Here is a 15780-nt window from a genome sequence, read left to right as displayed (position 1 = left end):
ACAGTGGACACGAAACACCTGTGTCAGCAGAGAGCTCTGAGGTAAGCTCAGCAGATGAGGAACAAGCCGCCTCTAGTCTGGATTTTTCCGGGGAAATGCGTCTCATGCAAATGATAACGCGGCAAAGAGGACGTGGTCGAGGACCACCACGGGGGAGAGGACGATCACAACCCCCAAACGAAGAACCAGGAGAGGGGGCAAGATCCAAAAGAGGAAGAGGAAGGGCAAAGCAAAACTGAAATTACAAAATCTTAATTTGATTGTCAACCTTTCCAATAAAATTCTCAATCAAGCACAAACCTCACTGCTAAATAAAGGCTTATCTTTTTGTCCTAATAAAGATATGGACTTGGCCAATATACGCATTGATCTGTACAAGTTTTGCCGTAAAATCAAACTCAAAAAATATTTTGAAGAAAGACACTTCCAACCATCCCCAACACCGATGACAAGCCAAATCATTTCATCCTTGAGTATTAAAGACATTCCAGCCCTCAGAGTAGCAACTTCACTACAAACCGAACTTCATACACAAGCAGAGGCTAGTAATCCTTCTCTTACATCTGACTTACAATATTGTCATATTACGGGTCTTGAAACCAACAGAGGAGGAAACAATGGTTCCAAAATTCGATCAACTTTTTGCCCACAACTTCCTCCAGGCAATAAAATTGATTTATTTCAGGAAATTATGGTGGAGGAGATCAACAAAATGTCCACCAATTGCCCTATGTCATCTACAAAAAAGCAAATAAATAAGAGAAAGACGTGGAACCTCACTTCTGATGAACACAAGGCATTACAAGAATTACGAGATGATCAAAACATCATCATTAAAGCCTCAGATAAAGGCGGTAACATCGTCATTCAAAATTGTGACGACTACATCAAAGAAGCCAACAGACAATTAAACAATGAGGAACATTATGAGAAACTTACAAAAAATCCGATTATGAATTGGACAGATGAATATCACAAGAAACTTTTGGCCTGGAAAGAGAGAGATCTCATTGATTTGGAAGAATATCTATATTTGAAAACTGATCATCCCATCACGGCAACCATTTACTTCTTACCCAAGATCCATAAATCCACCATCAACCCGCCAGGTAGACCCATTGTCAGCTCCATCGGTTCCTTATTAGAATCTACATCCCGTTTTATTGATATCTTTCTAATGAATTATGTTACAGCCTTACCATCCTATTTGAGGGACACAATGGATTTCTTACAAAAAATTGATCAACTACAGTGGAACGAAAACTACATTATGGCCTCTATTGATGTCTCTTCTCTTTATACCTCCATTCGCCACTCAGATGGAGTAGCAGCAGTAAAACAGTTCCTTGACACTAGAGCAATTTGTTTCTTGGAACACTCCGAAATGCTAATACAAATGCTCACATACTGCCTGACACATAATGTCTTCCTCTTCAGAGGAGAATTGTTCCTGCAAAAACAAGGGACCGCGATGGGGACGTCTTTTGCCCCGACTTATGCTAATCTCCTCATGGCCACATGGGAAACTGAAGTTTTAGAGGACGAACGAACGAAGAACATAAAGTTCTGGTCCAGATATATCGATGACCTCTTCATCGTTTGGGAAGGCGATATGGACGACTTCAGGAACTTTCTTGACTCTCTTAATATCAATAGATATCAACTAACTTTCACCTTCACTACCAGTGTGACAAGCATTATATTTTTGGATGTCGAGGTTTATATACTGAACGGAAAATTCTGCACCAAAATGCATAGAAAACCAACCGCTAGTAACAGCATTCTCCATGCAAACAGTGGATATCCCATAAAATTTAAATGGAGTATCCCCTATGGGGAAATGTTAAGAGCCAGAAGGAATTGTTCAGAACTGTCAGACTTTAATCAACAAATAAAAGAAATGAGTCAACGTTTCTTACAACGAGGGTATCCCTTGGATGTAATAATGACTGCAAGAAACAGAGTAAAAGATAAAAACAGACATGAATTACTCCAAACCAACTTGGCAAGTCACAGATCTAATGAAGGTGATACCGCCACAACATCGAGACTCATAGTTGATTTTAACAATCAAAGCAATGAATTCCAAAAAATTGTAAGAAAACACTGGGAAATACTGTTGCTAGATGAGACTGTCAAGAAAATTTTGTCTCCCAGACCCAGAATCACTGATAGAAAAACTGCTTCTCTGGGAGATATTCTAACACACAGCCATTTTGAAACTAAATCGTCAACCACCATATCCTGGTTAAACACACCGGGATTTTGGAAGTGCTTTAAATGTAAGGTGTGTGAACATGGGAAAAACATCACCTCATACCCATTACAAAATGGCCATAATGAAAAAATCAAAGATCATATCACATGTGAATCCAAATTTGTAATTTACATATTGGAATGTCCATGTCAAAAACTATACATAGGAAGCACAATCAACAAACTCAAACTCCGCATTCTGCAACATCTCCGTGCCATCAAAAATAAAGATTTTACATATCCCATGGCCAAACACTTTTTTGAATTCCACTCCAGTGATTGCAACCAACTAAAATTTTCTGGCATCAAAATCATCAAACAGAAAGAGCGGGGTGGAAATAGAACTCTTGAGTTAAGAAGAGCGGAGTCAAGAATGATCCTACTAATGGGCACTGAAAACCCACTAGGACACAACTTAGATGCTGAACTGCATGTGCACCTATGAAGTATTAGAATCAATTATTTACAAGTGGTACTTGAACAATTCTAAGAAAAATGTTCTCAACACATTTTGTGTTAATCTTATTTTCAAATGCTATTTGTATCCATTGTACTTCTTGCCCTTACCTTCATTATTTCATCACTATTGGTGACATTAACATACATGAATCTTTTGTAGCAATTGGAACAAATTTTAGGATAGTACTGAGCCGAATCTATTATAACCCTTTGACAATCAATCGGTATAACCATAAGAACACTATCTCATACTATATGAGAACGTTTGTCGATGAGTATAGAAACACTTGAGTGGGTGGTTGAAAATTATTAAAAAACCACGAATCATACATACATTCATCACATAGAAGGGTTAAACTATCAATAACTGATGGCTCATAATCAATCGCTCATCATTAAAGGTACTTTACCGTGATCTAGATTTATCCCATATTCCATTTGCCAAACCTTAAGTTAAACAATTGTTTAATTTTTATTTAATGTCATCACTTCTCACAGTGGATAATCTATCGTAGTCATTTGATTTAAATTATGTTTTACTTTAAAACAACATATTTCAACTATCGATGCAATTTCGTCCAGTATGTCTTCACTTTCCATCATTGTAATGTTTCTTTAAATGGACACTCTGGACACCGAGACTCTATGGTCCAGTCGAAGGCCGAGTGCCGAAACGCGTAGACCGTCTCCTGTGCGTGTTACTTCATGTTTATTTGAAAATAAACACTAATCAAGTGTCTCCTGTGGTGCTGTGTTCCTTGACGCGACGAACCTCCGGATTCGAGGGAGAAGCGAGAGGATTTTTGTTATATATATATATATATATATATATATATATATATATATATATATATATATATATATATATATATATATATATATATATATATATATATATATATATATATATATATATATATATATATATATATATATATATATATATATATATATATTATTTATTTATATATAAAGTTAGCTCCTGAACTTTCTTAAGGCAATTCATAGATAGCCTTTCATCGATCCAGAATCCTAAACTCTTCACTGTTGAATCGGGTGTCAGAGGCAATCCTAACTCATTCTGCCAGCTGAGTTTATTGCAGAGGGAGTGGTTCTCTCCTACAGAAAAGACCTCTGTTTTGTCTCAATTCAGTTTAAGATGACTGCCTGACATTCAGGTTATTACATGCCTAGGGCATGCATTCAACTGCTGAGGGGTGTTCTTGATGTCTGTAGAGAGCAAGACGACAGTCCGTGTACGAGACAAGAGCAAACTCATAAGTTTGCACAATTTCAGCCAGTGGGTGTAAATGAAAATTAAAAAGGGTTGGGCTCAACGAGGACCTCTGGGGTACTCCACAATTTAAAGCATGTTTTGTGGGAAAGGAGGAGTTCTCCTGTTCTTGAAAGCTTCTCAGTCACTTTTATTGGCCGGTGCCTTGCCTGTCCAAACCTGACAACTAATCAACCAAGATGGGAGAGGTGAAATTCCTGGAGTTGCTAAATAAGACGTATGTGTTGGAAAGGGTTTCTGGAGTAGATTTTCTGTTTACAGATGGGCTCCCCCAAGCTGAAGTACAAACATGTAATGCAGGAGGCTGGCCTAAGTGTTGGGAGTGAAGATTTTTCTTGTAGTGCAGTGGTTAGCAGTGAGAGGGCTACGGTGTTGAAGGTCAAGCAACAGGGTCTGATTTAGACTTCAAAGTACAGTATTTACTCCATTAGGGTAACAGAGTCAAATCCTCCATTCCCCTAACAGAGCAACCGGACTCTGGATTTAGAGATGTCTGCCGGCTTAGCATACATCTTTTACCTTTGGCAGGAACCACTGCCACTGTGGTTCCTGTCAATGTATTAAAAGCTTTGTCAAAATGACGGTACTGTTAATTTAACTTTTAACATGTTTTTGTAGTTCCAAAAACAAAATCCCAAAATGGGATTTTGGTTTTGAAAATACAAAAACTGATGACCCAACATTACAGATGTGGTCTCCCATGGTGTGAGGATCATTTAAACATTTAACTGTACCTTACAACCATATATTTCTTGGCGGTAAGGAAGAGTGAAAACTAGCTATTCGACCATCCACTCTGAATCTGGCAGTAATAGTGGTATGTCAGCGACGGAGGCAGAGTAGTCCCAATTGCTGACATACTTAAGATCCACCCATCTGTAAATCAGGTGGGTAGACCTTCAGTTTTGCAGCAAATGTACTCTGTCTCTGTTGTAATGGGGTACCCTCTCTTGTCTACCAAAGTCTAAATCAGCCCCAGAGTTCCCCACAGCATGGACAGTTATTTTGGTACATAACACTTTTAGATAGTATTGTTGATACAAACTAGTCCATACACAAGACAATGTTTCACCTTTCTAAAATACTTAGGTCCACATGTACGACTTACAGGTTTTGCGACTTGCAAATTGCGACTTTAGCGGCTCACAATTTGCAAGTCTCAAAGCCTGATGTACAACAGTGTCTCAGGCATTCCCAGATGGGTTGCAAGGGACCGGTCTCATTAATGTTCATGAGGCAGGTCTCAATTTACGACCCTTTGGGAATGGCCGGCACTCACAGGGCTGATGGCCTGTTGGAGTAATCAGACCACCATGACTGTGACTGCTTTTAAACAAAGCAGTTTTTTTTCTCCAAATGCAGCCTGTGTCCCTTAAGGGAAAACGGGATGCATTTAAAAAAAGAAAAAAAAAAGATATCACTATCATTATTATGAGTAGGCAGTGGTAAGTGGTATCACTGTCTGCTCTTAAAAAACACTTCTGCTGCCATTCACAAAGGGGATGCGGTCCCCTGGGATCCCCTTCCCGTTTGCTACTGGCTTACCACCTACTTGAAGTAGGCAGTAAACTGCGATTGTTTTGCCATCACTTCCGGTCGCAAAACAATCTTACATCCCCTGCAACTCACTATTAGGAAGGGATGGCCATAGCAAGTCTCTTCCTAATAGCGACTCTCATACCCTATTTTGCGAGTCGGTAATAGGTTACCGACTCAGAAAATAGGGTTGGCACATCTAAATTTGCAACCTCTAAGCACAGTCGTACATGTGTCTCTTAGGGTGGATTGTTTTGGGATTGTTTAGGACACACCAAAAGCTGACCAGTTTTATGTTTAACATGATGTAGTTTACACACTCTATGAGAGGAATCTGATAAATACGATTTAAGATTGAATATTTCTTGCTTAATTCAATACTGATTAATTTGTTGTTGTCAGAGTGGCAGAAAGCAGTGTATCCAGCTCTGTCCGTAGCATCACTTCGCATACAACATAAAAGCTATAAATATCAAAACCGGCTATGTTGATGCAGATTGTGGGTCATATACAAACCAGATGAGAAACTGCTGATTAGCAAAATGCATCTGGTGGAGGGGGTACAGAAGACAGAATGTGGGTGATGCTAAGAATGTTTACCTCTATTTTATTATAAATTCATTGATAGACCATTGTCAAAGATATGTGAACATCACTCTTGAGAGGAAGGTAATATTTGACTGATCCGTGGAGTGATTTGGACCTAGAGATTTAGCTTGCTAATATCCCTATTCACATAGTAAAACATGTGATTCTCTAGAAGTAATAAGCAATTGCAAAACCGATAGCTCCGGCTTTACTGTACTAGTATGCACAAATACTGTTCTCAAACATTCGCATATTAAAGCCAGACTTGTTGGAAATGACAAAGCCAGGTGTCTGGAGAATGAGCAGCATAAGACTAACGCATTTCAAGCTGTTGCTAAGTATACTGAGAGTGAGTGGCTGAAGGCTGCAGTACCGTGATCTCTTACTCGGTGTCCCAAGAGTGAGCAGCACAAGACTAGTGTATGTAAGGGTGAGCAGCAGAAGCCTGAAGTTCCACGATCTCTTAGTCGGTCTCCAAAGAGTGGTTGAACCTCGCAGTTGGGTCCAGCATCATTGTTGAGCCACACAGAGATATTCTCAGATCAGCACTGCGTCGGCATCAAAGGGCACTGCGTTGGTTCTGATTGGGGAAAAGGTCTCACTGCATCAATTTTGGTAGTTCTAGACAGTAGAAATCACCTCTCAAGGACCCAGGACTGAATTGGCACCACTTGGCAGGGCAGGAGTTAAAGATGGCAGAGTCCAGGTGCTGTTGCAGAGTTGAACGAAGTCTTTGATGTCCCTGAAGCTTCAGAACAGGGGGCAAGCCAGCAAGCCCTAGGAGTCACTCTGGGTTCAAGTGAGATAGGTCCAGTCCTTGTCTTTAGCAGGGCAGTAATCAGCAGGCAGCAGGACAGCACTGAAAATCAAAAAGACGTTCTTCCAGAGCAGCAGTCAAGCAGAGCGGCAATCCTTGTAGCCCAGCAGTCTTCGCAGGTCCAGTAGTGTACTGTCTTGGTAGGGTCAGAGGCCCGGTACTTATACCCAGACATGCCTTTGAAGTTGGGGTGGCTTCAAAGCATGCCCTTGAAGTGCACAGGTCCCCTTTCATCCCAACCCTGTCTACCAGGTTGTTTGTGGGAGGTAATTAGCCCTTTGTGTGGGAAACAGGACACCGTCTATTCAGGTGAAAGTGTCAGCTCTCCTCTCTTTTCCGTCCTAGGAAGAGCATTCAGAATGCTGATGAATGCAGATGAGTTCTCTGTCATACCCACTCTTCGTGTGCTTCTAGAGGGAATACACAAAGTGTAGCTGTCACCCACTCCAGACGTGTATTGGAGACAGGCTGCAGGCACACAGAGCTAATTTAAGAGCATAGAAATGTACTCTTTCTAAAAGTGGCATTTCTAAAATAGTAATGTTGAATCCATCCTTGGCACTAAAGAGGATTTCTCATTACTATTCCAAAGATATCAAACATGATGCAACTACTCCTTTCTAATCAGGTATTACAGCTTAAAAGTGTATTAGAAAATTCCCAATGATAGCCTATTAGAGGAGTAGGGTTCACAGTAGGGAATAACAACTTTAGCTGTTGTAAATCTCACCAGTAATGTCCTATCTTTTACTTACACAGCACACTGCCATTAGGGCTACCTAGGGCCTACCGTAGGATAACTCTTGTGTAATGAAAGGGGAGCTTAAAGCTTGGCAAGTGGTTTTAAATGCCACACAGTATTGGCAGTAAACTGCACACACAGGCCTTGAAATGGCAGGCCTGAAAACAGGTTTGCAGGGGTACTTGTGTAGGTGGCACAACCAGTGCTGCAGCCCCACTATTAGCATTTATATTACAGGCCCTGGGTATATTGTATGCCACTTAACAAGGGATTTATAGATAAACTAAATGTGCCAATCATGTATACACCAATGTTATCATGTTTAGGGGAGACGCACCTGTACTTTAGCACTGGTTAGCAGTGATAAAGTACTCAGAGTCCTAAGGCCAACAAAAAGAAACAGCAATTAGAAGAGGTAATCAAGCAAAAGGTTTGGGGAAGACCAATCTGAGGCTCACAGGTCTAACACTAAGTATGCTGACAGTAAGCAGCCCATTCTAAATAGCCAATAGCTTGATGAGAGAGACGTATACTCCTCGGAGAAGATTGAAAGATGCAATTGGGCAGGATCATATATGTCCCAGGTAGCTAGGAGTGCATGAGAAAACCGTTAATCTTGTGCTAGCTACAAACATGCGTAATCCTGCAGCAGGAAGAAACCTGATTGGTAGAAATATACATTAATCCCACATGTGTTGTACACAGAAACCACAACACTGCATAGGATGGACACAGGTCAGCCATACTGTAAGGTGAGGTCAGTCAACAGCGTAATGGCTCCACCTAATGCAGTGCCAAATTACTACAGAAGGACCATAAAATGGGATTTTGCAATGTCCTTGCAACCTTCAGCCGTACAAGATCATATTTTGCATGGCTTAAATGTGAACATGCTGTGTCTTTATGAACCTTTGTATTGATCCTGGGTCATCATGTTTATTCTTTTTGTCTCAAAGCTCTTATTTCAACTAGCAATGTGCTGATTACGTGATCCCTGTTAATTTAGATGCATATAGGAGCTATTACCCACATTGGGATTGTGAGATTGGCAAAAGAACCCGCACTTCCGCAAATGGTATATTACTGGCAAGAATATTAGATAAAAGTGCTACCTCTGATGTGTATACAGAGTCCACACTCAAATGCCTGGCTACAGCAATTGCATTTAGTTTCATGATAAAAAATGTCTGTCTTCTATGTGATGTGCGGCAAGCCACTCACTGTATTTACATATCTTCTTTTCTGGGATTAACTAAACTATCCTTTCACTGTCTTTCTCTCTTAGTCTAGTCAGATCTTGCACCTGACCCCTGTAAAGGAGCTTGTGAGCTTAAAGTGGCGGCACTATGGACGTCCCTATTTTTGCATCTTGGCTGCCATCTACGTGGCTTATATGGTCTGTGTTTCCCTATGTTGTGTTAATCGACCACTGACGCCAAAAGCGCCCAACCACAACGACTCAAAAGACATAACAATCTTCACCCAAAAAAGGCTAGAGGTAAGTTTGTTGAGGGGGTTCACGGGCGCACTAATGCTCTGTTGAACGTGTATGACTCTGAACAGCTCTTGACTTAGTATGCATGCCAATCATGATGAAGTTCAGCCATTTTAAATTCCAAACATACCCTCTGTTTCCCCTTCAGGCACCATTTTAAATATTTTAATCTCTGTCATATATCTATCAATTGCTCCCTTTGGCGACTTAGCACTTCCATTGTAACCTAACTTCAACATTTGTTTTCCATCAGCAATCATACATCTCTAGCAGTGACCACCTGAGGCTAGCTGGAGAGATTATCAGTGTCATAGGGGCAATCATCATTCTGCTCCTGAAGGTAAAGGTCCACATTCCGCAGTGGGAAGATGCCCAGACATGCTTCTAAATATGTCTCTAATATTTAATATACTTATAACATATATCACCCTTTTCTTAGATTCCAGATCTCTTCCAGATCAGAGATTTTAGGTACTTTGTGCAGGCCGTGCAGGGGGGACCTTTCAGTGTTACCAGGTGAGACCATAAAATAGTCTGCCACCTTAAATAGTATTTGCTGTCTTTGTTGCAATACACAATTTCCATAGGTATATGGTCTCGTGTATCAAAAGATTCAAATGGGAACGTGTTTCTGCAGCACATATTTATGAATGAGTCAATGTTTTCAGGATGCTGTGAAATGTATGCCTAGGTCCTAATATACTATGGACTATTTAACATTATATTATTTGGAAACTGTAAAAGCAATGAGAGAGTGTTGTGTGAAATTGTGGCATGACCACCTAAACAAGTTGCAAGTGTGGCAAGTTGTTCATGCAGAAAAAATGTCTTCTAAAGTAGTAATTATATCAATAGTATAAAGGACATATCCCAACACCTTCATTTGCTGGGGTCAGGTCTGCTTTCTGCATCTTATGGGACTGAAAGTTAAACCTGTAATCCTTATGACAAGTATTGGCTGCTGTCCGTGAAACCACAGGAGACACATACTTCTACAAGCTCATTGAAGTATCATGCATCTAATTTTAAACTGTGATAGCAAGTATGTATACGCAGGACCTATGTTTGGATGGTGGTACATGGTATAACATCAAATACAGCTGACACAGGCATGCAAGAATTATATTGCCTAGCCTGTTTTATTTCTTGACAGAAGAATATATGACACTTATTTATTCTTATTAAGGTCAGTTTGAGGTTCTCCTAAAGCATACACGAGCTTGGTTGTGTCAAACAATGTAGTTCATGAGCCAAGGATTAACCTACCTTCACTGGGCCAACAGCAACAGTTTTATCAGAACATTACAACCTAAGAGCGTTGTCCAATCTGTGCCAGCAGTGCAAAAGAATTTGTACAATGTCAGCACAACTCAGGATGGTCATCTAGAGTTTGGCGATTGGGAGCACTGTTGTGTATCAACAGGCTTCCGCCCCACCATATGTATGGATCCTTTGCCTTATTCAGTGATTGGACCAACCTCTGGTTTTCAATGGGGGACTGTCAGCTAGCTTCACCTTTTCAAAGCTGTGACCTGAAAGTTCATCACCCACATGACCACCTCAATGTGTTGGGGGTGCACTTTCCTAAGGCATGTTTTCTCAAAACATACTTTTCGTGCTTGTGTCCATATTGTCTTACATGGTGAGGCATTCTGATCCAATGCAAGGCCGCACGTAGTAATAAACGTATCTATGATTCGGATCCATCCACTATTTAATTCTCCAGATCAAAGCCCCACTTTGGGGGCTTGTTTCGGAGGGACAATAATAATGCAGAGCTGGCTGGAAGGATGTGCTAATCCACCAGGCATAATATTTACAAAAGAAGTGCTGCTGCTCTATCAACAGAAGCACTTTAATCAAAGACTGCCTTGTGCAATGAGGGCAACTTAAAATATGGCAACACATCTGCCCTCAGCAGCCTGGCACATTCCATGTCAGGTTCTAAATTACCCTATTAATATCTTTGCACTTTCTGGTGCATTAGAGACTTTCACTGTTGGCATCAATTGTGACCAATAGCCAATCCTGGGAATTTGGGAAGAGGAGCAGGTAGAGGTGAGTATGATTGCAGTTTGATGTTTTAAGGCCAGAATTCATTGGCAGCAAGTGCTACACACAGGTTTCAGGCATGATGTAGGCATGAAATGGAACACATTTTCATCAGTCAATGCCAACAGCGCTGGATGTATGGATGGAGAGGACCTCGCTGAGTGTGGTTAAGTTTGGCAGCTTTGGGAGTCACCGAAAGTCAGATGCAGAACACCATGCTTTGTGTCACAACACAGAACAAAGAAAGATCATGTCACAGGTAGAAGGTGATGAGTATCTCATGCAGACCGCTTCTCAGGAGAGACATGTCTTGTGGGTTCTTCAATTCTTTCTTAGTATACTTGGTTTTCGGTTCAAACTCTAATTCTTGTTCAATCTCAGGGGGACTGAGAGCAGTTAATGGAGAGCTCTTACAAATATAAACTTAGAGTTTAGTTTGGTAGGAGTAATAGGACTTTGGCCTTAGAAATCCTTGCAAATAAAGGTCCTCTGAGCACCACCAGACTTAGGACCTCTCATTTGTGACTGAATAAGGCATATTTCTAAGCACACCAGGCAGTCTATCTCCATGTATTTTTGGGTTTCTGCTCCTTCAGGTCCTATTCTTCTGTCGTAGACTACTGTGTGCAAGACAGACACATCTGCTGCTTGTTGTTGGTCCTTTCCCCTGTACTAGTATATACGGCTCTTATAAACTAGTACAGTATATTAGTTAAAGTGTGATGTTGAATACCTGGCTCACAAGGTCTGCCTATATTCAGCATCCACGGCAGTTGGTCCCAATCCAACTGGGCAATGACATTTAAATTTGCTCCAAAAAAGGTTTGAGGCACTAGTTGTAAGAAATCTGTTATGAGTTGTGTAGGACGTGAGGCCTGTGCAAGTAATAGATCCATAAATGTCTCACTGGGAACCAAGTGCCCCTTTGAAGCAATTGACTTTCTCAGGGTAGCGAGCAGGGCAGTCTAAGGCCTACTCAGTGGAGGTGGTGTGAGCTAGTACTCTCTGTCCATTGTTATTCAGTAACAACACTCAAATAAATGGTTGTCCAATCAGTGGTGCTTCTTTGAAAAAGGAAAAGTACATTTATTTCACAGACACTACTAAATACTATGCATTAATTTACAAATAGACAGACATCTTATGTGACCTTCTGAACTTACATTTGAACCCTAGTGGGTCATGACCCACAAAATCACAGTACCCTCCACTTATATCAGATAGAACATCAAAATATAGGTGGGTGTATCGTTTAAAAAAAGCAGCCCTATTGGCTTTGTTGGAGTAGTTCACCTTATCAATATGTAAGGCAAGACTACTGGCTTTGTCAAGGTGTTGCCACATTAATATACAAGGGAAGTCTATTGGCTTTGTTAAGGATCACCAATATTATAAGACCAATAAACATATATTGAAAATCACCATCTTATCATGGATTCAATGACCATGGTTAAAGGTAATCATTATTGCTAATAGCAAATTGCAGTGTTTATCATAAACCACTGCCAGCAATATATTCTCATAAAACATTCACATTTAACATAACACGTGTCTTATTCTTGTGTTACCACTTTTGGCTACTTAGAATGTAGCCATAGGCCCAACCACCAGAGGTCCCGGGGCTATTGAACTGCAGTGAAAAAGCTCTATCTCTGAAGTGTTTTAATAACAATGAAAGGCTCTCCTGGGTCATGAATTCAATGACCCACGAGACCGATGGGTAGATTTTAAAATCACTTTAAAAGGGAGCTGCTGGACTCATTGCAGCCTCCACAGCAGTTGGGGGAGCCCTTGTCCCTTTTTGGGGTACCACAGGAAAGACAAATATGGAAAGCAAGCCATTGCACGACATTATGCATTTCTTTAAGCCCCAAAGCAGTGGGTTTTCCGGCTGTGCATCTTTGACACACATATGTTTACTTTCTCTTTTACTTGTTTACTTCTGGGTGATGAGCTCACTAGGGATCCAGGTGCAGGTAAGGGTGTTGGGGCAGTGCAGGGAGCCTACTCCCAGCTGCCCCATTGGCTCACCACGAGCATGTGCATCTCACGTGTGACATGCAGGAGTTGGCTGTTACTGGTCCCTTCATTGTGGGTGCAGCTCCTCTTGAGCTCTGTTCTGTTCTGTTCTCTATCTTGGGTCCTGGGGATAGGGTCCTCAGACCCATCATTATGGCACCAGCCCAGGGGATGGGGTACCTCGGCCAAGAATGAATCTGCGGAGGAGAGAGCACAAACACACTCTTCCCAGGACACAAAAACCCACTTCATGTGCCAACACCTGGGGTAAATCCTTCAAATTGCATCAGAACACTATCTGCTCTTTTTTCCCGCGCTGGGCTCAAAGGTCTAATCCTTTGAGGCTGCATATCTCTTGCCTGAGGGGTCTCTTTCATTTAGCTTGGGCTCACTATGCTCCTGGTGGTGAGCTCTAGCCACCTGGAGGACTTCTAAAGGATGCACTTTTTGGGGAGTTGGTTTCACTGGCTTCCTGCACCAGCCTTCTCATCTGCTGGCCATCTTGCAGGACACTTGGGGAGCTGTAGAGTCCAAGTCGTCCCCCAACTCATCCTCAGGGACGTCAAGGGGGCAGCATCAATGGCCCTGAAGAGACCAATCTGGTCCTTGGGGGCAGCTGCAGAGAGATTGCTGAGTCCATCAGGGCATCAGCTGGCTTGTCCTTCCAGCTGTCCATGATATTGCTGCCATCACCATCCAAGCACAGGGTCTAGCTCTCCTTCAGGCTCTGGGGATGTCACTTTTATGTCCAGTGCCAGCCTGTGGGTGGGGTCACCCCTTTGTCTATCCCTAAAACTGGTTCTGGTCAGTTCCTCCCTTTCTCCTGGCTCCAGCCTACTAGTAAAACAAAAAAAGCTGTTGTCAGGTCTCTTTGTGTGTGCTGGGGCAAGTCCCTTTTAAGTATAATTAGGGCAGGTTACAACTTTCCCTCAGCAATCCTGTTAGGAAGATACACCTTCCTCTTCACCCAGGCCCTTTTGTTCTATTTCTAACTCCAATACACATTTCCCAGTGGGACAACCAGCAACAGCCCAGGCAGCTGGTCCGTCATGGAAAGGCCTCAGAAACAGCAAGCAGGAAAAAGCCAACTTTAGTGGCATTTCAAAAATAATAATTTAAAGACTGACTCTACCTTTAAAGTGGTTTTAAAATTTTAAAATTATTTCTCTAACTGCTACCAATCTGAAATTACCATTTAATAAATGTAACACTGTAGCCCAGTGATTCTCTATGGAAGCGGCCAGTCCCGCTACAGTGAAAATTATTTTTGGGAATATTTCACTGTAATGACATGTTCATCATTAATTTCTACATGTCTTACTTTTAAATTGCATGCACTCTACCTTTAGGAGCAATAATGCGTAGACACAGGTGGCTTATTATTATTTACACGAAGGTTTAGGCCTGTCAAAATGTTTTTTTAATAGGTTGAATTTGCAGGTTAAAACTACCACAGGCATGTTACTTGTGTTTAGCAACCACGATGCACCTGACTGTGATCTCTCACGTGCAACCTACGCCAGTCTGCACAGGTGTTCCCATGTAACCAACCCAGTGCCCCTTACCCTAGTTGTGTTGCATCAGCAGTCCTGGACACATTTACCATCTGACATGGTTCCTGTAGGGCAGGAGTGATAAACAAAAAAGTGTTTATCCTTGATAGGTTTGCTTCTGAAATTTGTCCCAGGAAATAATGCACTAAGGAACTACTTCTTCTGTCTGCAGTTAGTTCTTCTGGAGGCGGCATGGCTTTAACCTTCTCCAATATCACTACTTCCCATTAGTGCCTCTGCTGTCCAGTTGGTTGCCAGTATAACCACTGCAAAGAATCGAACTCTAAGAGGAAAGGGTAAATTTCCCCCATTTTATTCAGATAATGTTATTTAATGTGCTCAACCACATTGCTGAAATCCACCCATCACAGCCACTCGGGTTTTTAACTCTAGTCGATAAAAGGATGGTTAAGATATGTGTAATTCATGTAATTTCCTTTTTGCAGAATAATGTGAAATTTCATAGAAATATCATAAAATTATCTGAAATGCAAATCTGGCATTTTGAACTATTTTTTTTATCTTGAAGTGCCTCCTCTTGCACAACCTTGACGCAAGGACGCACTTTGAGCAAAAAATGGAGCCGAAAACACAAGTTCCACTCGCATTCTGTCGGTTCTCATTGTTCTGGTGCTCACATTTACCAGAGTATTACTCAGTTACAACATGTGGCATAATGGCATAATGTAGGGGAATTTTACATAAAAAGCGGAATGTGAAATGCTAGAAACGACACGAATTACATCAGCGTAATTGAAATTTCTCCTGGGGATAGTTGAATCCTTGAGTCTCCACCTCTTAATTCTTCATATTTCATATTTTGGGATCCCAGTTTTCTGTTTTTACTGATTTTTACAGATACACACAGAAAGAAAACCATGTGTTTCTTATCTGCATTTATTATTAGAAGCAGAAAAATACAGAAAATGTGGCTTCTCTTATGCGGTTCCCCATGCTGTCTTTCATGAA

At 41.2% G+C, this 15780-nt stretch overlaps 1 protein-coding gene across 2 annotated transcripts in view; it reads left to right on the top strand.

Annotated features, from left to right (window-relative positions):
• The window catches only part of LOC146813353 (transient receptor potential cation channel subfamily V member 6-like), a 183755-nt gene that overhangs the window by 140479 nt on the left and 27496 nt on the right, over positions 1-15780 (top strand). For both annotated transcript variants that reach the window (XM_085620166.1, XM_085620167.1), the window contains exons 8-10: positions 8978-9190; positions 9441-9527; positions 9627-9703. In XM_085620166.1, coding sequence (XP_085476292.1) covers positions 8978-9190; positions 9441-9527; positions 9627-9703 — 377 coding nt within the window. The remainder of the gene's footprint in view (positions 1-8977; positions 9191-9440; positions 9528-9626; positions 9704-15780) is intronic.

Source organism: Triturus cristatus, chromosome 7, assembly GCF_964204655.1.
Source record: "Triturus cristatus chromosome 7, aTriCri1.1, whole genome shotgun sequence".
Classification (NCBI taxonomy): domain Eukaryota; kingdom Metazoa; phylum Chordata; class Amphibia; order Caudata; family Salamandridae; genus Triturus; species Triturus cristatus.
Note: the sequence above shows the minus strand (reverse complement) of the source record. Positions and strands in the feature narration are given on the sequence as shown.